Source organism: Symphalangus syndactylus, chromosome X (genome assembly GCF_028878055.3).
Source record: "Symphalangus syndactylus isolate Jambi chromosome X, NHGRI_mSymSyn1-v2.1_pri, whole genome shotgun sequence".
Lineage (NCBI taxonomy): Eukaryota > Metazoa > Chordata > Mammalia > Primates > Hylobatidae > Symphalangus > Symphalangus syndactylus.
Window position 1 is genome coordinate 52,424,271 of NC_072447.2, and position 24,695 is coordinate 52,448,965.

Here is a 24,695-nt window from a genome sequence, read left to right on the forward strand (position 1 = left end):
ATTTTACGAATGAATATACTTTATAAACTGTAAAGCAGCTTACAAATGTTAGAGGACATTTTAATTTCACTTGTTGCATAAAATCCAAGAGCCATTTCTCTTCCTCCTGCTGTCTCTAATGATTATATAATAACATTTTTTCACTTATTCTTTTTCTGCTTGTGTTTTGAGGTTCTCCCTCACAATTACACTCCAATCAAAATAAAGATTATTTGCATCACTACATGTGTCCCTCCTATTATTCCTGACTCCTTCATGGACAGTCACTGTTAGGATTTTGATCGCTGTAGCTTAGTTGAGCCATTTATATTTATTTATTACTTGGAGTTGGGGTCTTGCTCTGTTGCCCAGGCTGGAGTGCCGTGGCACAATTATGGCTCACTGTAGCCTCAAACTCCTGGGCTCAAGTGATTCTCCTGCCTCACCCTTGGAGTAGCTAGGACTACAGGTGTGGGCCACCATGCCTGGCTAATTTTTTAAATTTTTGTCATAGTGACAGAGTCTCGCTATGTTGCCCAGGCTGGTCTCAAACTCCTGGCCTTAAGCAATCCTCCCACCTCAACCTCCCAAAGTGCTGGGATTATAGGCGGGAGTCACCACGCCCAGCCAGGCATGGTGGCATAAGCCTGTAATCCCAGCTACTCTGGAGGCTGAGGCAGGAGAATCGCTTGAGCCCGGGAGGTGGAGGTTGCAGTAAGCTGAGATCACACCATTGTACTCCAGCCTGGGTGGCAAGAGCAAAACTCTGTCTCAAAAAAAAAAAAAAAAAAAAAGAAGTAAAAGATGCCAATATTATGTTATTCCTGTTAGGTAAGGAGGGTCCCTGGTGTAATCCCAAATGTGCTTGCTTTTTTATTTACTATATTATTTACTTTTTAAACATTTATTTTTATTATACCCTCTAGCATTTTGGAAGGCACTTATTTTATATATGCTTGGTCCTTAGGCCCTTTCTTCACCCCAAATGAGTATGTTAACAGATTGTGACACAGTGTGATACCTCTTCTTATGCTGTATTGTCCACACTGACACATTTCTCATGACTGCCAAGCCCTCATTCTTGCATGGGAAGAGTCCCTGCTGTAGTAATATTAGCCACTTGCTGAGCTCACAAGTCAGAAGTGGGGTGGTGGTTCAAGAGATGTGGTGAGAGGCTCAGTGACGGTGAAAGGCTATCTGAAGGATCCTGCCAACGCCATTGGATCATTTAAGCGAGACCTACTTTGAATGGTCCATAGAGTATGGTGAGTTTGGCAACAAGCCAATTCCTTTAAGCTCGTGTCTTCATTTATTTGAAGTCACTTGGCATGTAGCCTTATGTGGTCAAAGACCTAAGCTACACTTTTGGGAGGAGCTGAGGGAAGAGTCTGGCCTCCTGACAGTTGCCAGTATTGCACCCTCCTTGTAGGCCCCCTGGTTAGCCAACCAGGGCTTCTGTTCTCTCGCTGGTACAGGCTGCTTGTGGCTACCTGAGTTGGGTTTCCCTGGGGTCCGTTCAGGGCAAAGAGTTGTGCTGTTAATAGGTCTATCAGCACAGTTTTCTGATGATGTACAGGATGCAGTGTTTAAAGTCAGGCTGAACACATAGGCTGCCTCACAGTCCCTATCCTTTATTTCAGGAGGAAAGGGATAGCCAAGTCTCGCAGTGACAGGCATGTTAATCAGTGGGTCGCCCGGCTCACAGCCTTTTCTGACCATCTGTTCTCCTAGCACTTGCTGATAAGATGGGGCATTGGGACATGGCCTTGCCCTCATCACAGCTGATGTCTTCCGAGAGGTCACCAGACCTGAGACAGGCCCCTCAGATTCTCTCTTCCATGCATTTGAAATTTGTGTTCAAGGCTGCTCATCAGTCTCTGTTGGATTTTTGAATTGAGAATGCTTTAATGGGAGGCTTTTGGACAGAGAGAGCCAGTGTGCATAGATAGAGAAGAATGCAGCTGATGTGCAAGAGAAGTACATCCCAGAGCCCTGGCTATAAAGAAGGGTAGCTCCTTTGGCTTCCTGTCCCAGGAAGTGCCAGTGGCTTGTGCTTCCCCACAGGATGCCCATGGCCCTCAGGAAGCCCCTTGCTTAAGATGGCTTGTATCATCTCTTGCTAGTAGCCACATGATTTGTGGTTAAGATACTTTACGTTTGAATAATGCGAGGCAAAATGAGTTGAGAGAACGGTTTAGTAAAAATAATATCAATTGATGTAAGAAGTCAGAATATAGCCATGGTGCCTGCTGGTCCATCCTGCCAGCAAGCCAGTGCAGTCCTTGGTCACAGTCACTCACAGTGTATGCCAGGGCTTCAGACAGCCCTTGGCTATGAGTGAAGACATATGGTAAGAGCCAGGGGCTTTCCTGTACCCAGGAAACATGTCCTTGGCCATAACTTGTGTGGAGCACAGGTAGGACTCAACCATTCTGGCCCTTCGATGCAGCTTTAAAGAGTGGTCACTGGGCCAGTCACTTTCAGCTGACACTGTCAAAGGGGAAGGATTTCGGCTTCTTGCTGAGAAGCCTTAGCTTTCTAAAATAAGTTGTTTTGGTGACTCTTGGGGAAGGAAGAGGCTTACATCACTGGTCTTCGAGTTGAGGGACGTGATTACCAGGTTATACTTTTCTGGACTTCTCATTTGTCTAAGACCACAACAGTCGTATTTGTTTCTAAGCACAACATGGAAGGAATGCAACAGCTTCTGATGCTGTTTCCAAACTTGACTATTGCATCTCTCTAGCCTTTTTTACATGTCAGGATCCCTGCCCAACCTCTCCCATCTCATGCCTTCTTAGCAACCTCAGAAACCAAAGAAAAATGCCCTGTTAATGTGTCCTCGATGAGAGCTATTTGCAATCAAAGCACTCTTTCCGATCATATTTCATTATCAGAAATGTGATTATATATATATATTTAATAACAATCCCATGAGGGACTCATCTCTTTTCCAGGGAGCAGATGACTGGGGATGCAGATAAGGTGTACCCAAAGTCTTAGAATACAAGGTAAAAAATGTCAGTAATGGCCGGACGTGGTGGCTCACGTCTGTAATCCCAGCACTTTGGGAGGCCGAGGCGGGTGGATCATGAGGTCAGGAGATCAAGACCAGCCTGGCCAACATGGTGAAACTCTGTCTCTACTAAAAATACAAAAAATTAGCCGGGCGTGGTAACGGGCGCCTATAATCCCAGCTACTCGGGAGGCTGAGGCAGGAGAATGGCGTGAACCTGGGAGCCGAAGCTTGCAGTGGAGCTGAGATCACGCCACTGTACTCCAGCCTGGGCGACAGAGCGAGACTCCATCCCCCCCCGCCAAAAAAAAAAAAAGTCAGTCATAAGAGGTATGTGGAAAATCTTAAGCATATTCAGAAGAGGATGAAATGATTATTGTCTTTGAGTGTCAGGAAAGGCCTCTTGGTGGAAAGGTCATCTTCGTTGTACTTTGAAAGGCAGGTAGGACCTGGCTGGGCAGCGATGGGGCAGGAGGGCTGAGTAGGTAGAGCCCTGTATGTATCCTGCAGGAGCAAGCTTGATGGTTGTGTTGCCTCAGGTTCCAAAGTGGAGTTGTATTTGCCCCCATAGCCATGTAACGAGCTGTGTAATTTTCTGTAGGAATAGATCTCTGATGCAATATACCATTACTAATAGCACCTTATTAGACACTTCCTCTTTTTAGTTCCAATATACGTCAGGTTTTTGACAGAATCCTTGTCTATATGTGAAAAGTATGAAGGTTGCAACTATAGCTTTTGTAAATTTGTCTTTAACCAGCTTCACTGATTCTTAAAGTCATCCAGGATTTCTGACTCTAAGCGATGTAGAGTGTATTTGCTTATGGAAAATAGAAGAATTAAAATAATAAGGCAAATACTCCTTCCGGTGCCATATCCTCTTTTAAAGAACACAGCTCATTTTCATTGCAGCCCCATTACACTGAACAGGCTTTTCTCTTGCTCTTAATGTGACAAAATTATATGACCTATTGCTTTCTTTGAAGATCAAAGGAAATGAAACTCCGGATCTGGGAAAATGGTTTCCCCAATTCCTGTGCTGTTAAAGCTCCTATTCATCCATGTATGAAAATCCAGTTAGATAATTGGCTAGCAAAGGCTAGCCAATTGGCTAGCGCAAGGATTCTGGGACAATAGTCAGAATGAGAACAGGTTTTGAGAAACAGTGTAACTTAGGCCTTCCTGCTGGATTCCCAGTCATAGGACTTCTGTCCCATGGTTGCATCCAGAGTCTCTATGGGGCTTCCCAGAAAGCTGTTTACCTTCTGTTGTAACACCTCCCGAGGCAACCCACTCCATTTTGGGCAGCGCCTATTATTAGAAAGTTCTTCCTTGTAATGAGCCAAAAATCTGTTTCCCTATAACTTTCCCTAATCCTGGCTTAAACATAGATTTTTGAGGACTGGCCTAGAAACAAGCCACCAGGTATAACACGGTTTCTCAAAGAAAATACATTTTGAGTTTCAAACAAGTAATGTATAAATAATCCGGAACACAGCCCAGTTCATAAAATGGAGTATGCCCAATAAGGGGCACGGGAGGCCCGTCCCAGGAAAGGAGAAGGGAAAAGGCCAGCGCCCCCAGGGTCAGTCTGTAGAGTCCATTTCTTCCCACTCTGCTTTTACCCATGTTTCCTGGCTATTGACAATTAGAAACTGCCCAAGAAACCTCGCTGTGGAAATTGGTTCAGGGTACTGGTTTCCTCACAGCTCACTCGTAGGAAGCCCTTAGGCAGTGTAAAGAAAACCAGGCTTCTCTTTAGCGTTCACCTACCTAGAGGAGAGGGGTCAGTGACTGGGTAATATTGGACAGAGGAACTCAGCCCTCGGCCTTGACTGCTGTTACTTACACTGCCGCAAGAGGCAGAATATCATAATGGCCAGGAAAACTGCCTTCGAGGTGGACAGAAATTGATTGGACTCTGAGCTATACCACTTATTCGCTTTGTGACTTTGAGCACGTTGCTAAAAGTCAACAACCGAAAGCCTCAGGTTTTCATCTGCAAAACAGAGATTAAGAATAAATGTGATGAAGCGTATAAGGAGCACGGTACTGCTCAATAAATGTCATTTATCGCACACATACATGGTTAACTGTGTTTCCAGACTGTGCCCTTCGTTCCTGAACAGCCAATCAAAATCCCCCTCCCAGGCTGTGGGGTGAGCAGATACGATGCGGTTGCCTTATCTGGTGATTCAGCCCATCGCTTTTGGTTAGAGCTACTTTGAAAGGCAATTCCACAGTTTCAGAGTGGGTTCTCCTCATATATGTTGCACCTGTGGCCTCTTGTTTCTCTTCTCAGGGCCAAAACCAGAGTACTTAAGTTTCTTAAGCTTTCGTTCTAGAATGTGCTTGGTGGAAAACCAATACTCAAGACACTACAGTTTTCCATGTGTTTGTCAAGCTTTATTGATTCTTCAGATCAGTCCTCCCATAGGTTTGTTCCTGGTGCTTATGATATTGAACATTTCTGGTTCACCTCGACATATACATGAAGATATTTATTTCCCATGCTGGCTTTTAAAGTATCAAACTATAGCTTGGAGTGGAACATGCTTTCATTTCTATAGATTTACCTGCTTGAAGGAATAATGGATAGCCTTTTTTTTTTTATTATACTTTAAGTTCTAGGGTACATGTGCACAATGTGCAGGTTTGTTACATATGTATACATGTGCCATGTTGGTGTGCTGCACCCATTAACTCGTCATTTACATTAGCTATATCTCCTAATGCTAATGGATAGCCTTTTAAAATAAATGAATTATTGGCCATGCCTATAGATCTTATTTATTTTTAATTATGGCAGCCAAATTCTCAGGGTTGATTCAAGGACAAATCAGTGTCAGGATGGATGATGCTGGCTTATGAACTCTTCTTGTGGAAGAGTTAGGAGTAAAGGGTTGAGGAGAAAGAACCTTCTACAGACAGGCTAAAGAGGACATTAAAGGAAAGCAGTGGTGGAGGGTCAGGGCTTTGAGTAACTGTTCTGCCATTTAGTGGCGATGACCTTGGGCACGTTTCATAGGGTTATTAAGAGGATTGAGCCAGATAAAGCATTAAAGCACTTAGCATAGTGCAGGGCACATAGATAGTAAGCACCTCAGTTGTACATTTTTTAAGAGAGAGGGAAATCTTACGTAAATGCTGTTCATTATCTTGGCTCCTGACCATCAGTTACAGACCTCATAGAGTTATAGGATATTAGAGCTTCAAATTACTTTTCTATTAGTGATGATGGATTAGAAGGAACTATTCCCATGCTTTCTCATTTAGTCCCCCTTGTGGCCAAAAGCAGACATTTATGAAGCAATGTGCTGGATTAGAAGCAATTGGCCAAAGAACAGGTTTTTATCTGAGTGCAACTGCCAGGGCCTTACAGTAGTCAGACCCACCATTTAGCCTCCTTGGTGCAGTGCTAGACTTTATGCCTCCAATAGACTTTATGCCTCCAAAGCTCATACTTACTTACCTGCCTGCTGTCTTGTATTTGGCCAGTTAGCAAATATTTAACTAAGCCCCTCCTATGAATGGGCATTTGTCTTGGCCCTGGGGATATACCCATGAATAGGACAAAAATCCTGCCCTCACAGAACTTAACATTCATTTTGGTAGACAAAGTGAGTAAGGTAAATAGTATATAAAGGTGATAGGTGCAGTGGTGAAAGATAAAGCAGGAGCCCTATGAGGGAGTGGAATTCTGGTTTCAAATAGGGTCATCAGGGAAGGGCTCATGGAGGAGCAGAGACTTGAAATGAGAGATCTTGGAATTCCAGGCAGAAGGAAGAGCAAGTGTGAAATCTCTGAGGCAAGAGCATGCCAAGAGTGTTGAGGGTGAGCACAGAGGCCTGTGAGGCTGCAGCAGAGTGAACCAGTGAGGGCTGCAGGTCAAGTAGGACCTTGCAGGCCAGGATAAGAACATTGACTTTCTCTCTGAGAGATGAAGTGTTGTGGGAGGATTTTGAGCAAAGTCATGATATTATTGGACTTAGGTTTCAGCAGGATCATCTCAACTGCTGTGTTGAATAGAGAATGGGGGCAAGGGTGGATGCAAGGGGAGATGGAGGCTTGGCCCAGGGTGGTAGTGGTAGAAGTGGTGAAGTGTCCTCTTTGTGCTTTTCCAAAATGTCTGATTTTTGGGGGGCCCAAAAACATATTACTATTACCTTAAAGTTATTTTTTTCATAGTACTCTGTCAACATTAGACATCTGAATTTTCCCTGTACATTGCATTTAGTAGCAGTACCACATATATATATATATATATATATATATATATATATATATATATATGCAATGTGTACCATATATATAGATATATATATATATATATAGATATATATATATATAGATATATAGATATATATATGCAGTGTGGACATATGAGTGTTGAAAGGAAAGCTAATTAAGTCACTAATACAAGTTTTTAAGTTTTTTTTTTTTTTTCCTTAACTCACCTCAGGAGAAAGGATCATTGAAAGGAGAATCCTACCTTACTATTTATATGAGAATCTTGCTCTTGAACACTGCATACATGCTTTCTTTTCCAGGTTTTTCCACATTTAATAGTAGGTCTTCTTCTAACATTATGTCTTGTTGGCTCCAGTTTCACCTGAAAGGAGGCATGAATTCTTCAAACCACCCCACCTCATCACACCCCATCGATGCATAGCCACATAAAGCGTGGGAATTCAGTGACTTTTTTGCCATCTGAGTTCTAGCTTCTTCCTGTGTATAAAGTATTTATTAGGACTATGGTTTTGGTTTCAGTATTTTGAAGATGATAATCCTATATATAAATTATGCAAAGAAGATTCTCCCTTTTGAAAATAATGGAACTCCAGGAAAGCCAAATATGTTCAACATAATTATGAGAAAGAAGTGTGCCACTGTCAGATTGGCATTTATGGAAAAATTGTTACGATTCGTTTTTCTAGATTCATTCCCATCCAAAATTCACCAGGACACAGCCACTAAAACGGAGCTGAATTTGAAGAAGAGCTTGTCACTAAGATTCATTCTGTATTTATTGAGCTGATTCTGTTTGATGGATATTAGGACAGAATGTTTGAACAGCATGTTGTCTTGGAAAATCAGGTATGAGGTATGGCTGAGGCTTTGGTGGATATAAAGGAGGAAAGGATTCATTCCTTCCCCACATGACTCTTAAAATCTTGATGTATTAATACAATTAATACAGGGCAGAACAAATGTGTAGTCAGTACAAACATTCTGTCAACACACATTAATATGTGGCTCTTGTTTATAAGCTTATTCTGACATGGTCTTTTTAAAAAGTATCTTATTAGTGTAGAATTTGATCCATCTTTTCACAGCGCTGGTTATCTGAGGAATGGAAGCAAGGGAAGGGGTTTCTTGCCATAACTCTTCTTTCAGTGGTGGTTGGCTATCTGCTAATGGCACTAAGACTGTTAGTGCTCCTGGCACTCACATGACCTCAGTGTGTATTCAACTGTGCCAAAAGATAAAGGAGGTGGGACGTAGAGGGAATCCCCCAAACATTAAGCTTCTGTCACTTTAGCCACTACAGCTGGTGCAGATTTCTAAGTACATAAATCTCCTGGTAAGTGGCTTTGCTGGCCCCAATTCCTAATAGGCATTTACCTATATGATGTCTATTTATATATCTGGGTCATCATGAAACCAGAGGTATGAGCTACATTCATATAGTCTTAACCTCTGGTTTGCTTGCTTCTTCCTTTCACATGCTCTTGGACTCTCAAAGTTGAAATAAGACCTTCACTATTAGTATAGATCAAAAACCTAAGTCCTGTTTTAAACATTTGCTAGGAGAACTCAACAATGCTTATAAAGAAAAAGTAATGCCAAGAGGCTCAGAATAAGCTACCCTTAACATTCTTCTCTGATGTAATAGAACATTTCTCAATGTGTGGATATGTGTGCAGTTAAATTCTTTCTTTTCTTTTTGCTTCTGGGCCTTTTTGGGGAATTTAGTTTTTAAGGGAGAAGAAACCTAAAGTTTGTAAGCTTTTAGGGTAATATAAAAGAAATGAGAAACCAATTCAATAGGGCTGCCCATTTTTTCTCTTTTCCCAGTGTGATATACAGAGTACCTAATAACATGTTCAGGAATTTTCTGTGACTCTATTTGTTGAATAATGGAATTAAGTATAAGGTAGAACTGTGTGGGCCTCATTTGAAGGAGTTTAGTTATTCAAGTAGTAAAAGGCTCTCTTAACAAGGTGGCATTTATTATTATTTTAGCAGCTGTATAGCCCTGATTTTCTGTGACAGGCCAATTTCAAAGATCTCTGCCGTGTTCAGATTCTGTTTTTAATTCTGAAAATACTGTCACCATATGGGTCAATTTTTACCACTTCATGGGCCCACAGGACATTAGAGAGTATTCAGTCTCTAGCCAGCTACCTCCTTGAGCCACCCTCCAGCTAAACTCCCCAGGATGAGTACAGAGCCCAGCAGGTGCAGCCCCTTGGTGAATGCTGTTGACCAGTCTTTGGCATCCGAGCTAACAGTTGAATTTGATATTTGTCCCTCTGAGGACCACTGGGCAATTCAAAGAAACAAACCAAAGAAACAAATAACTCTAGCACTGGAAGGGCCCTGGGGCTAGTCCTGCCACTTTGTAGATGATGAACTAAGACACAGATATGCAACATGACTGGTGTGAGCTAGTGGTTGCAACTTAGAGAAGGAAGTATGGTTTGCTGGACCTACAGCATGCCTGGAGCCATCTCCTATGAAATGATTAGTTGTTTCACTACACATATGAAGAGACTGTAATAGACCCACAGTCAAAGCTAGAATTTCTGACTTTTCATAGTGCTGTTCAAAGCCATTTTCATATTTTCAAAAGCATCTGTGATTTGTTAGACCTTGTTAGACAATCTGCATTTTAGACTCTGGCTATCTGATCCCTGATAAAATCCAAATAGAAGCTAGAGTTTGTGACAAATCACTCTAGCTTCATGACCTAGCTCCTGAAACTTGAAGTCTATGAATTGGATCTAGGATGTAATAATATTAAAATACAAAATGTAATCTCAGTGGGCTGTACTGGGTACAAAAATAAAAAGAGTACCCTGTCTGGTCATTAGTATACGCAGGATCAATGAATTGTGCTGGTGTTTTGTTTCCCATAAGTCTTTTTTTTAAAAAATAAGATCTTGCTCTGTCACCCAGGCTGGAGTGTGGAAGTACAATCTTAGCTCACTGCAGCCACGACCTCCTGGGCTCAGGTGATCCTCCCACCTCAGCCTCCCAAGTAGCTGGGACTACAGGCATGTGCTGCCACACCTGGCTAATTTTTATATATTTTTTTTTTTTTTTTGTAGAGATGGGGTCTCACTATGTTGCCCAGACTGGTCTTGAACTCCTGGCCTCAAGTGATCCTCCCACCTTGGCCTTCCAAAGTGCTGGGATTATAGGCACAAGCCACTGTGCCTGGCCTTGTTTCCAATAAATCTTTAAAGGAGAAAAAGTCTTTCTTCCATGTCCTACTTCTCATATTGGCAGCCACCTTTATAGACTTGTCCACTCTGTTTTGTGTCTCTTTGCTGTTCCCTGTCTTCCAGCATTGTCCTCTCAAGTTCTAGTGACAGTCTTCCTCAAGCCTTAGTCCTTGAACTTCCCACCATCTTCTGCTTCTGTTTCCCAAGATTCATTGTTCCCTCTTAGCTGTCACTTCTGGCCTCACTCGGCCCTCACCTGCAGCTCTGACTTACTCCTAAATTCAAGCCCCACATTCACAACTGCCTTCTGAACATGTTGCCTCTGTGACCTTTGGTCACCCCAAACCCAATAGAAAACAGAGCCTGGACCAGACAGTCTCTGGATTTCTTATTGGTTCTCAGATTCAATTTTAACAAGTCAGCACTTAAGATTATCTCACTCCTCTCCTGCTTCTTAACTTCCCTGTCTCTTTTTAGTGATACCACCAACCTGTCAGCCATATAACATGTATTATCTTCCACATACACACACACTCATACCCACAGAGGTACACATGTATACATGTACACAAGAGACAAAAATGGAGTAAAAAGGTTGAATTGGCCAAAATACTTGCCTAGAGAGAGTTCAAAGCACATGTCTTGATAACAGTGGGATCTTCTTATAAAAAGTAAAGCTTTTGTTATGCTAGTGAGCTTATAAATGTTTGCGTGTCTGTGTAAAACTACAAACGCATGTCCTGCTGGGCATTCTTCCTACCCTTTCTTACCCAGGAGCCTCTGGCCACCTTGGAAAGCTGACAGAACAGTGGGCTTCAGGTCCAGAAATGAGCCAACTTTCCTACCCCTGGTGCTGGTGGCTTATCAGTTATAGGGAGAATCTTAGAAACTCTCTTTCGTTTGCTTAAAGGCACAGCTATAAATATATTTCAGCATGACTGAGTGTGTCAAGTTTGAGATTCTGATTTGTTGTATCAGAATGTTAGAGCTGGGAGGGAAGCACTGGCAATCAGGTTTCTCTACCTCCTGATTTTATTGAAGAGTGAACTGAGGCCCAGAAACATCAGGTGATCTGCCCAAAGTCACACAGCTCATTAATGACAAAACTACAGCTGAAGCCCTGGTCTTGTAAACCCCAGCCAAGAGCTCTAACATTTTTAATTCTCATTTTTTTTTTGAGATGGAGGCCTTGCTATGTTGCCCAGTCTGGCCGTGAACTCCTGGGCTCAAGTGATCCTCCTGTCTCAGTCTCCTGAGCAGCTGGGATTACAGGTGTGAGCCACCACACTCAGCTAACATTCTTTTTTTCTTTTTCTTTCTTTCTTTTTTTTTTTTTTTTTTTTTTTTTTGAGACAGAGTAAAGCTCTGTCACCCAGGCTGGAGTACAGTGGCGTGATCTTGGCTCACTGCAACCTCTGCCCTGCGGGTTCAAGCGATTCTCCCACCTCAGCCTCCCAAGTAGCTGGGACTACAGGCATATGCCACCACACCCGGCTAATTTTTGTATTTTTAGTAGAGGTGGGGTTTCACCATGTTGGCCAGGATGGTCTCGAACTCCTGGCCTCAAGTGATCCGCTCACCTCTGCCTCTGCCTTCCAAAGTGCTAGGATTACAGGCATGAGTCACCACGTCTGGCCCCAGCTAATGTTCTTTTAAATATATTGAGTCCCTTTCTGCTACTCATCTGGAATAGGTTCTCAAGCCCAGTGAGGAATCCCAATAAATTCTGGTTCTTAGTCTATTTTAAAAACACTAAGTATACATACAATTTGTAATAAAATTTTAAGTTGTAAATATAATGGATGCACACTGTTACTTCTTAAAATAAGACCATAACATTATACAACCTGCTGGTTTCTTTGCTTTTCTGGTTACTTTCTCCATCTCTACCTAATCAGGTCCCAACATTGTGCAAAGATTTCTCCTCCTCTTTGTCCCCTTGGCACACACACTCACGTAAGAATCAGCTAAGAGAATAGTTTGTCAGGTACTTTTCCTCTTAAAACCTAACATCTGAGGGATGTGGATTTTAATTATTGATGATGTGTATGGAGTTTCAGTGTCATGCATTTTTTTCTGAGTTACAGAATCCTCTGGGGGATATTTCACAATACCTTTGTGTGTAGTTGCTGTGAAGGAATTAACCTGTAAACCTCTGGGATGATTGAATTGTGGGTCAACTAAAATGCAATCTAGCTAAGACTTCTGCCTACGATCTAGCCTGTGTGTTTCTTTTTGTTGGTTTTTAGATGCAGTGCTTTCTATTCCATATGGCTATTTAGTAAGCAGTCTCTTTTTGATAGCTTGTACCTCTGTGATTCAATTTTGGTGTCTTTTTTTTCTTTAATTGAATGATATAGTAAATATGAACTTGTGCCATCATTAGAATAATGTGTATATATTCACATAGAAGGTGGGGCTTATGAACCTTGTATTAAGGATTTAATGATAGAAAATAAGGACTTTGCCCTCTCAGACCTGGCACAGCAGTTGCAGCAGTTTCATCATAAGGTCTGTGGTCTGCATGCACAAAACAGAGTGGGCTCAAGTAAAATGCCTCTGGACAGGTGAGAAAGATGGAAGCCCCCTATTTCTGGCACCTCTCTGAAGATCAGGATGCTACAAGATCCACAGAGACTTACCAGCATTAGCCAGGTTGACCTGGCAAGAGCAAGGAGAATTGTTTATGTTGGCTACTTGCTCCCCTAATGGCCATTTTAGGATGAAAATAAACCTTAGTAAGTCTGTTTCAGAGCATTTTGGATACCGCTTGGCATATTGCCAAACCTATCTAAGTTTTCTTTGAGTATAATTTTAAAATAATATGTATCATCACACAGAAGCCTTTTCAGTTCTGATCTAACTCTTCTGATGCCATGATTATAGCTTTACTCTGTCTCATCACCAAGCCTAAATTAATAGTAGCTAGTGGTACTTTGCTACCCATAAAATTTGAGCTGTGTTGTAAGCACACAGAAAATGAGATGCCAGGAATAAGCAAGAAAGGGAGAGCCTCAGCCTGGTTACTTCTGATGGAAGGCTGGGCCGGCCATCCTGGCTTGTGGTTGATTTGGGAGCATATAAGGTGGTGCTGGTCCTTGACCAGGCCAGTCATGTAGTTTATCTATGGTCTCCTATCTCCCTCCTCGCCGAACCACAGTGTTAGCTGCTTGCTGATCAGCTCTTCTGAGAAAGAAGCAAAACCTCCATGAGTAACTCCAAGGTAACATATGCTGATGATTGATTTAGGGATTTGAGGTCTCTGAGGAGCTCAGACCCACAATTGCTTTGGTGAACTCCGAACTTACTCATTGCACCTCACAGCAGGAGAGAGATGTTTAAAAAGAAGAAAAAAGTCCCTTGCTTTTCAGTTCGAAAGTCATGCTTGAGACATGACTTTTCTGTGGGTGCTTGCAAAAGTACATGTGTGGAGTGAATGTGTGTTGACAGGAGCCAAGAAAAAATTTATACATATGATAGTGGCTTTTATCTTGGGCTTATCTTTGTATGGTTTTTATCCGTAGTGAGAAACATTTTTATAGTAAGAAGAATGTGATAAAATGCCAGTTAGAGTGTTTTATGGATCTTTAGCCCTTTGCTTGTAGGTGTGTTTTTTCCTTCAACTATCTGGCAATTTCTTCTAACACCCACCTCACGTCCACCACCAACCACTACTACCACCAAATATGGTCTTAGTCACCTAAGGGTATGCTGCAGCCTAACCATTTTCTCCCTTGTCTGTTTAATCTTTTCTTCTTTGTCTTTAGCCTTGTTATTTCCCCAGATTACTGGCCCTGTCTGGTCCAGAGTGGCATTCTTACCATTTCTGATAGTTCTTCACAGAGGTTCAGAGGGTACAGCAAATAGATGGCTAACATGAAACTTCTTTTCCTTTCTTAACTCTACAATTGGTTGCTTATTCATTCGTTAAATGGATAGGTACAGAACATTGACTGTGTGCAAGGTACTCAGCTCCCACCCTCAAGAGGTTGTGCTCCTGGATATGCACAGGAGGATAAGCAGGGTACAGAAGGACCATGGTATACTGCAGAGTGACTTTGAGGAGACTGAGAGGAGTGAGTACAGTGTGTACCATAAGAATTTAGGATATAGAGTGATAGGACGGATAGGTAAGAAGATAGGATGGATAGAATTCTAGGTAAGAGGATCATCATGAACAAAGATTGGGAACTGCCCAGAGAATAGCTGTTTTCCTGGAACCGTATAGAGTGGAGTTCAAGCTTCTGAACAGAGCTGGTTCATCAGGAGTGTTTGAGTATGACAATAGCAATATTGGAGAAGGACTTCCTCTTCAGGTTATTCTTAGATTCCTAGCACATGAGTGCTGGAAGGGGCGTGTCTAACCCAGTTTCTACGTTATTAAGAGGAACATGAGTCCCTCTAAAGCTTGACCTTGACTGGGTCAAGGTTAGGATGTTGGATATTTTCTCTCCCATGCAACATGGTGCTCATAGTATTGTGTTTGTTGCACCCACTGGCGAACTTATAAAAACCACCGAGGTCATTATAAGGAGTCTTTTTCTGAGAAGTCATTATACAAAAAAGAAACACACATGTTTACAGCAGCACGATTCGCAATTGCAAAAATATAGAACCAGTCCAAATGCCCATCAGTCAATGAGTGGATAAAGAAAATGTGGTGTATACACACACACACACACACACACACACACACACACACAACATGGAATGCTACTAAGCCATAAAAAGGAATGAAGTAATGGCATTTGCAGCAACCTGGATGGAACTGGAGACCATTATTCTAAGTGAAGTAACTCAGGAATGGAAAACCAAACATCGTATGTTCTCACTCATAAGTGGGAGCTAATCTGTGAGAATGCAAAAAGCATAGGAATGATACAATGCACTCTGGGGACTGGGGAGAAAGGATGGGAGCAGGATGAGTGATAAAAGACTACACATTGGGTACAGTGTACACTGCTCAGGTGATGGGTGCACCAAAATCTCAGAAATCACCACTAAAGAATTTATTCACATAACCAAACACCACTTGCTCCCCAAAAACCTATTGAAATTAAAAAGTCTTTTTCTGAAAATGGAGTATTTGTGTAATTTACATTTTATGAGCATTTTAACAAACTGGTATAGGTTTTGTACTTACCTGAGGAGAGGCTTCATATACAAGGCAATGATTGCGTTAGGATAAATTATGTTATGAAAGAAAAGGCATTAAAATGATCTTGGTACTGTTTGCCTTAAAATCAGGATTTGTGTTAACTTTGACATACTGCATGTAAGATTTGTTCTGGTAGTAACTGAACTTCATGAAATCACTGGTCACAGAAATGTAAGTTATCAGACTCTCATACTTGATTAGCAGTATACATTTTCATTAAAGCAATCACATTCCAATAAGGACCAGCAATAGCAGTTCACAGAATGCAGCTGCTTAGTTTGTATTTGAAGTGTTCCTGTATCTTTGGGAGCAATACCATGAAGTCACAAGTTTCCGAATGAGGCATATATTCAGCCTAAACAATGACTAGCCTAACTGAATTTTTGCTTTTGTTCAGTACATTTACATTGTGATGTTTACAGCTTAGGCTGATAATGCTATGGTGGAAAGTATGGGGGAAATTTCTCTTTGGTCCCATTTTAAATCACCTCGCAGTATTTACCGGATGTAGAAGTTGTGTAAGTATGTGGCATCTGATAAGCTCTGTTTTATAAAATACAGGTTCTAAGACCCAGAGAAATAAAAAATATATATATATTTTTTCTCAATGGAATAGTAAGCATTTACTCTGTGCCTGGCAGTGTGCTAGGCATTAGTAAAAGATGGCACAGGCACTGTCCTTTTCTACATAGTGTCCATTGCATTTTTACCCCTAATGACTTGACAGTTGATTCTTAAAATTTGATTTTAGCAAGTAAAAGGCATTTTATGTTTCCGTGTGGGGGAGTATGGCAGAAGAGGCTGCTCAAGGAAAGTACTTTTTTAAACAACCACCGGGTGTCAGCAGAGGACTTAGAACTCTTGGCAACATCTGTGTTCTTGGTTTTCTTGGATTTCTTAATTCGCTAGGCCATCTCCACTGGAATTTTTCAAAGGCAGTCAACCTCCACAGGGCCACTTTCTCCCAAATATTAATGTCAAACACTTTCACCGCAACACTGCATCACGATTGTTTATCTTTGCCTAATAAAAGTAGCACTAGTTCCTCAATCTTTTTCTGATTTAAAACCTTTAATTCTGTCTTTCATGGTAAGGGTTCTACAAAGTAGACAGGCTGCCGGGGTGGGGAAGTGTCACCAAACTCTAGTTGTTTTTACTGACCTCTCCCCGCATACAGGTATAGCTCACCCTTACCTTATGCAGTGAAAAGTACAGGTACCATTCTTGGTCCTGCACACACACACACAAATCTGATAATGGAGCTTGATGGTTCCAAATTACAGAAAGCATTTTCAGAGTATAAAGGAGAGAGGTCTAAGCATCTTCACTGGCCCAGCCATTTGGTTCATGGTATAGCATATATTTGGTGGTGGTCGCAGATATTAGGAACTGTGTATTGATTGACAAGGGAAACCTTGGCAAGGTGGGTATTGATTTGTATCATGCCAATTCTCTCCAGTTTCCTCACTTGAGTGAGCAAACTAGACAGGGATCCAAGGCATTTGGTATGAGACATTAGGCTCTAGAGTGGGGCCAAACTGGAGATGGTCTTTCTTGGACACCCAGGTTTCTTTCAAGCTTCATGCGGTATCAGAAGTGGTAGCAGTTACAAGGCTGTCAGTTTGAGTTGCTAAGCTATTGGTGACCTGAAAGACCAGCTTGGGAGATGGTTAGAGACATAAAGCAACCCCAGTGGCTTTAGCAGCTAAAGCTGCCAGGGCGTGTGGCCTGCAGGGGATGGGGTGTTAGGCATAGCATGCAGCCTGGAATCTATCCCATAAAGTAAAGGCCTGATTGATGCAGGGTTCTAGTTCAGACATGCTATAGGGATTTCCTTTGGACTGATCAGTGGGATTTGGCAAATCGCATTACAGCTAATTCCAGGAACTATGCAGATTCTTCTGTTGTTTTATATTGAATAAAATATTAAGACAGCACATCAATAGGGATTCAAAAATATTTGGAATATTTTGTTTTTGTGGAAATTTCTGCAATAATAGTCAAAGGGAATCACTGTGTTCCTGAAAACATTGTGCACGATGTCCATAAAATATACTGTGTACACACATGCCATCAAAGAGGGCAGCTGTCATTCTTCATGGGGTTATACCCAGCTTGGTGTCAGGCAGCAGCTGGGGGAAGGCTCTCAGACCTGTCGTATGATGTGCTTTGTAAACTGCTTTTTAAAAAAGAAGTTCTTTATTGTTGGCTTGACTTCTGATTAATACAATAATTGCATATGGGATTGTGTAAGGGGCACGTTTATCGGGGAAAAAAAACAAAGTGTCTTTATGATGATTTTAGTTAACACTCTCTGACATTTCTCGTTGCTCAGGGAATCCTACAGCAAGTACCATCTTATTCACGGAAACTTAAGTCTTCAAATTTGGCCACATTGCTCTGTGCTGATTCTCACCTCTCTTGGCAATAGCTTCACACTCTCCTCTCCCTCTTTCAGATCACTGGGGTGATCCTGCTGGCTGTTGGAGTCTGGGGCAAACTTACTCTGGGCACCTATATCTCCCTTATTGCTGAGAACTCCACAAATGCTCCCTATGTGCTCATCGGAACTGGCACCACTATTGTTGTCTTTGGCCTGTTTGGATGCTTTGCTACATGTCGTGGTAGCCCATGGATGCTGAAACTGGTGAGTATGTCACAACATAATACTGCTTTCTCAACTATATTTTTGTAAAAATGTAAATTACATGGAGGTGAAGTGGTTCGTCTTGAGGTCACAGACAAGACCTTAACAATTTCAGTCCAGACTCTTTCCTAATCCATCCTTTAATCCCCTAGAGGTAAAAACAACCCCAAACACAGCCTGGCACGCTAAATCTAGGCCCAGTCCCTCCGGGTAGATGATGACAAAGCAGTGGCCAGTGATCGCAGTAGTCCATTTGTATCCTCATGACAAGATGCCCTGTTTCTTTTCTTTTCTTTTTTTTTTTTTTTTTTTGTGAGACAGAGTCTCACTCTGTTGCCCAGGCTGGAGTTCAGTGGCGTGATCTCCACTCACTGCAAGCTCCGTCCCCTGGGTTCATGCCATTCTCCTGCCTCAGCCTCACAAGTAGCTGGGACTACAGGCGCCCACCACCACGCCTGGCTAATTTTTTTGTATTTTTAGTAGAGACGGGGTTTCACCATGTTGGCCAGGATGGTCTTGATCTCCTGAACTCGTGATCCACCTGCCTCAGCCTCTCAAAGTGCTGGGATTACAGGCATGAGCCATCGTGCCTGGCCTCGCCCTATTTCAGTTTTGAACTATGTCTTAGAAGTCTCCTTAAGCATGTGATATGCAGCTTTGGTGGGCAAGGCAGCATCCTGAACATAAGCAGACTTTCACCTCCAAGTTCCTATTGGAGAAATACTTTCCACCTCCTTGAGCCTGGCCATGCATGGATGCAGGTATGTGGTCTTCTCTGAACCTGTACTCCCTGTCTCAGTGCTATGAGAGTTGAGCTAAGCCAGAGCCTGCCACCCAGAGGACTTATGCAGTGTCAAGTGTTGGCTACCAGGGTGCATACTCTCATGGGACAGATGAAGCAGTGATGCTTCCCAGCTGATAAGGGCAGACTATTGAAAGGCTATTACTGTGATTTTTAACTTTTAGGTACAGCAGTGAACTAATTCTCTACTCACTGTTCATGTTCTTCATTGATGGGGATTCATGGTAAAGGATTTTATAGATAAAAATTAGCAAGGACCTCTCCTCAAAATAAAATTTTGTTTAAAAATATCTATTTCAGGCATCTTACTCCATGAAAGGAGAAGCAAAGATTCCATCAGGGCCAAGTTGCCTGTCCCTGTGTAGCCCCAGGTTGTAGTAACATTTAATACCATCTAGTGATATATGTGGGCGTGAGAGTGGTTCATTCCAAAGGAACCATCTTCCCAACTGGCACTGGGCAGTCAGTCTCTGTTGTCAACCTCATAGAAGTGGTGCTTGACTTCGCCACTTTCTATCCTGCAGACCATACAGGAGGCTGATGCCTCAGCCACCACTGATTCTTCAGGTTGATGGGCAAGCCATAATGAGGCCCATCCTGAGGCACTTCTGCTGCTGTCACCTGACACTCTATTCTAACACCCTGAGTCTACCTTCTAGTACTTCTCATAAACACTAGGGTTTCTTTTGGTCTAGTGCCGTGGTCCTCAACTCCGGATACATGATTAAATCACCTGGGAAGCCATTTGCAAAAACCTTTGCCAGCATCCCACCGCTAGCTGGTTGAAGTAGACTCCTCAGTGGTGGTGAGGCCCTGGCATCTTATTTTCTAAAAAGCTCTCCAGAGGATTCAGTCTTGTAGCCAGTATTGAGAACCTTTTGTTTAGCACAATGAGCAAGGGGAGAATTAACTTCAAAAGCAGAGAAAAAAAAATTCTAAAAAACCATCCATTCAAACAAGAAGGGAAGTGATGTGGTGTTGAGACCTGACTGATTCCAACTAACTGTTTAAAGTCTTTAGTGGCAAGGTTGTAACCTCCTTGGATCTTTGTCTCCAATTGTAACAAAACAGAATTGGACTAAATCACCAAAGTTTCTCCCGGCCCAAATACTATGACTGGAGAGGGGTGGGAGAAGTGATATTTTTATGTTCTAATTCTAAATTTGCCTGTGGGGCAGAAGTATCCCATAGCTGAGTATAATGTCATAAAATAGGGTATGTGTATAAACAATGGAATAGTTAGTTCTGGCCTCTTCTGGAGGTGGCTTCACACCACACTACCATTTTCTTCTCCTAACACAAGTTCGCTGGCAGGTGAGCATTTTAGGAAGTAGAGAAGTTTTTTGGTTTGGGGCTTAATTTGGGTCTTTAAAAATATATTTTAGATCAAATTTTAGATTCTACATATGTGTAAGATACCTTAGTTATGAAAGTTTGTTCCAGATTTCTCCAGGTGAGCCAAGCTGATAGGCACAATGCCGGTCTCTCAGTGAATTCTCCCCAGCCTGTGTACTCCAAAATACATATGCATATTAAACACACATTCCTAGATTGAGGCTTATGTGGGTAAATTTAGAGAAGAATGTTTTAGATTTTTTTTCTAAACTTTGTCTAGGGAGTGTGAGGACTTGTCTAATTCCCGCTGATTGAAAGTAACCTACCCTGAAGAAGCCCTCTTCTTAATCCTGATGTATCTGACTTAGTCTTTGTGTGCTTAATTTTCAGTATGCCATGTTTCTGTCCCTGGTGTTCCTGGCTGAGCTCGTAGCTGGCATTTCAGGGTTTGTGTTTCGTCATGAGGTGAGTATACACAAGATGCAGAACTCAGTTAAAGGGTGTTTGGGAGGAGGATTCTTGAAACCTCTTGAAACGTGTAAAGGGTGCATATAGGCTAGCTGGTTTCCTCAGTGGTGTTGTTGTTTTCCAAAGATCATGTCATATGACCTGAAATTTTCATGAAATTCTAAATGTGGGAATTCCACCAAGCTTGAAACCTTCATTGTTGATCTTCACTGTTTCTCTGTGTAGCCATTGCATAAAATGATTCTCTCCCGTTATAAAGCAGTGACCTTCAATATGGATTACATACTCCTTAAAAATAGCTGCTTCAGGCTGGGCATGGTGGCTCATATCTGCAATACCAGAGCTTTGCAAGGCCTGGGGCAGGAGGATCTCTTGAGGCCAGAAGTTCAAGAGCAGCCTGGGCAACATAGTGAGAACCCCATCTCTAAAAAATAAAAAAATAAATTAGCTGGGTGTGGTGGCTTGCCTCTGTAGTCCCAGCTACTTAGGAGGCTGAGGAGGGAGGATCACTTGAGCTTGGGAGGTCGAGGCTGCAGTGAGCTAATATCACACCGCTGTACTCCAGCCTGGGCAAGAGAGTGAGATCCTGTCTCTATTTTTTTTTTTTTAAATAGCTGCTTCAGTAAGGCACAAGTGTATATCTGTATAACAAGATTTCTAAGACTATAAAGGCAAGCCAAACTAATTGTCTTGCTCCCTCAAAATTTTATCATTGACTCCATAAATAATAGTAAAGCCAGAAGTAGACACACATGTGTTAAAAAGAAAAAGAAAAAAAAAACAAGATACAGGTGGAAAACAGAGAGTGTTACTGTGGGTCTCGAAAGTCTGGCATCATCTGTTCCCAGGCCCTGTTTTTTTTTTTTTAATTTTTTTAAAATTTTTTCATTAACCCATCTTGCTGCACACTTAAAGATCCCACTATTGTGCTTGGCCAAGTTCAGTTCCCCCTGAGCTTGCCTGTATGCTCTCTGCTCCCCTACTGCCTTGTTTTTCCCCTTTACCAAAGACAGTATCCCAGATGCCAAAGCTGACTCCCAGAACCCAGTTTGTATGGGTGCTGCGTTTGGAATTAGAACCCCATTCATAGTCTCTAGTGAAGTGAGACCTGATGAAGTTTCGGCCTCAACAGCGCTAATTAGTGCCCCTCGTGCATGTATGAACACCAGGAGCAGCCTGGCTTGTTCCTACCTGAGCCTCTTGTTTGTTGCTGGGAGTGCGCTCTGTGGAGGGGTTTTTCTCTTAATGGTGCCTGCTGCCTAGGGCCTGGAAATCCTCCTGTACCTAATCTCTTTTGCCTGAAACCCTGAGGGCTGTTGTGGGAGGAAGGTACAATGCCGCTCTGACCACCAGCGCTGGTCTTGAGTTTGGCTAGTCAAACTCACATGATGACAATAGGTCTCAGTGCCATTTAACAAAAGCAGAAAGATATAACAAAGGAAGCACAGCTTGCCTGCTAGGCAGTAGTGGGCTTGTTTCTCCACCATGACTCCACAAAATAGTCTAGCGCCTTTTCTGTGTATAGTCCCCCATCCTAAGAGACAGCTTAAGTGTAGTGAAATGAGATGACACAGCTGGGTGTGGTAGCCACCTTAGCTTAGAAGCTGCATGTAACTGGTGTCTCTATCTCTTGTAACTGTCCCATGGACATAGTTTACAGCATTTTAGCAAAGAATATGCCTAGTTAGGAGAGTCACCATACTTAGCCCTAAGCTTCCCACCAAGTAGTTATTGTCATTTGCTGTCCTCCCAATCTGGAGGCATTTTACCAATTGGGGGTCAGTTTTATCACAAACTCAGTGGCCTGGTAACACATTCGACATTCCACCTTCATCAGGTTTCCGGGGAAACAGAGCTTGAAAGTTACCCCAAAGTCAAATGTGTTAACAGAAAAGGTTTTGTTAACCTTTTTTTTTTTTTTTTTTTTTTTTTTGAGACAGAGCCTTGCTCTGTTGCCAAGGCTGCAGTGCTGTGGCACAATCTCTGCTCACTGCAACCTCTGCCTCCTGGGTTCAAGCGATTCTCCTGACTCAAGCCACCCAAGTAGCTGGGATTACTGGCGCCTGCCACCATGCCTGACTAATTTTTTTTTTGTATTTTTAGTAGAGATGGGGTTTTGCCATCCTGGCCAGGCTGGTTTTGAACAGGCTGGTCTTGAACTCCTGACCTCAAGTTATCTGCCCATGTCGGCCTCCCAAACTGCTGGGATTACAGGTGTGAGCCACTGCACCCGGCCGACCTTTTTAAGTTCTTGTCCTTTATCCTCATTTTTTTTTTTTAAATTTTCCTCAATCAAGACAGGTAAGTGAAAGTTGGTTTTGCCTCACTATTATGGTAAAACGGGGATCAGTTTTTGACCAAAACATCAGTCATCCTGTCCACCCAAGTGGTTTGTCTTTTATGAGCCTCCTGTGTAAGGGCAGAGAAAGTTATAGAAAGATGGGCATTCATCAATTCAAAGAAAATAAGTAGAAAGCTCATGCCTGAGGTTTGGCAGCTCACCATCACAGCCCTTTCAGAAATGGACAGGCCCCTCCAGTAGGTCATTCAGCAGGTCAGGCTTTCTCTGGATTGAGGCTGAAGGGAACAATTTTTTAAATTCTGGAGCTTAAAAAACCCCTGGTGAATTTTCTGAGCTTTTCCATCTCGGAAAATGGGGCATTGCCTCCCTGGCCTACATTTATACAGAGACTTTCAGAAGAGGCTCTGTTAGGGTAGAAGTTGGTAAGAATTGGAGTCAGTTTGGGCTGTGGTGGACTGCAATCACATCCCTCCTTGTCTTCCATAGATCAAGGACACCTTCCTGAGGACTTACACGGATGCAATGCAGAATTACAATGGCAATGATGAGAGGAGCCGGGCAGTGGACCATGTGCAGCGCAGCGTAAGTTCCAGAGGAGATGGGGATGTGAACTAACTATGAGGTCTAGGCTTAGACTTATGGGCTGCCTGTAGGTTGGCCCAGTAGTTGCTATTCGTTCCCGTTCTTCAACTCTTAGTCCAGTTCCATTGCCAAGAGTTGACACCCAGTCCTTGTCCAGGCTCCAGTTATTCAGGTAATTAGTGTCAAGGAGGACCACTCCCTTGAGTGTGCCTTGTATGAGTAAGGTTTGCAAGTATGCCAAGGACAGCTCATTTGCTCTTCAGATCTGAACCCTTGGCAAGGAGTTAGGCAGTGAGTGTGTGACAACCTTGCTTAGAGTTGGCTCCCGCAGGCTGGCTTTCTGGAATCGATGTCTTCAGGCTGGGTGGAGAGCTCAGGCGAGCTGCATTCACTGGCTGGGGCAGTGGAGTGGGCATAGAGTGGACCTAGAAGAAACTGAGGATCTGTTAGGTATGTGAAGGGGGTGAGCTGCCTGATGCTTTGCGGAGGATATGGGGGAAATAGAAGAGAGATTTCCTGTCAGGATGGCAAGTGCTGGCACTCAAGCATAACTGCCCATCAGGAATCACTAAGGAGGCTTTTGCTTTGGTTTTTCTTGGTTTTGTTTACTTCAGAAGCAGTCTTTTTTCTAATTTATTTTGATAAAAGTTCCAACATATACAGAAAAGTCTCAGGAATACTGCAAAGAACTGTATACTCAGATTTACCAATTAATTATATTTTTGCCCCATTTGCTTTAATAGTCTTTATACTGGGGTTGGCAAACTTCTTCTGTAAAGGATCAAATAGTAAATATTTTAGGCTTTGAGGGCCATACACTCTGTCACAACTACTCATCTCTGCCACTGTAGCACAAAAGCAGCCACAGACAGTATGTGAACACATAGTTGTGGCTATGTCCCAGTAAAACTTTATTTACAAAAACAGGTAGCTCCTGGGCTATAGATTACCAACT

General features: G+C 42.5%; 1 protein-coding gene across 1 annotated transcript in view; it reads left to right on the top strand.

Annotated features, from left to right (window-relative positions):
- Positions 1-24,695, top strand: part of TSPAN7 (tetraspanin 7) — a 122,540-nt gene that overhangs the window by 84,077 nt on the left and 13,768 nt on the right. The window contains exons 2-4 of the mRNA XM_055267497.1: positions 18,063-18,251; positions 20,779-20,853; positions 23,645-23,740. Of these exons, the coding sequence (XP_055123472.1) occupies positions 18,063-18,251; positions 20,779-20,853; positions 23,645-23,740 (360 nt within the window). The remainder of the gene's footprint in view (positions 1-18,062; positions 18,252-20,778; positions 20,854-23,644; positions 23,741-24,695) is intronic.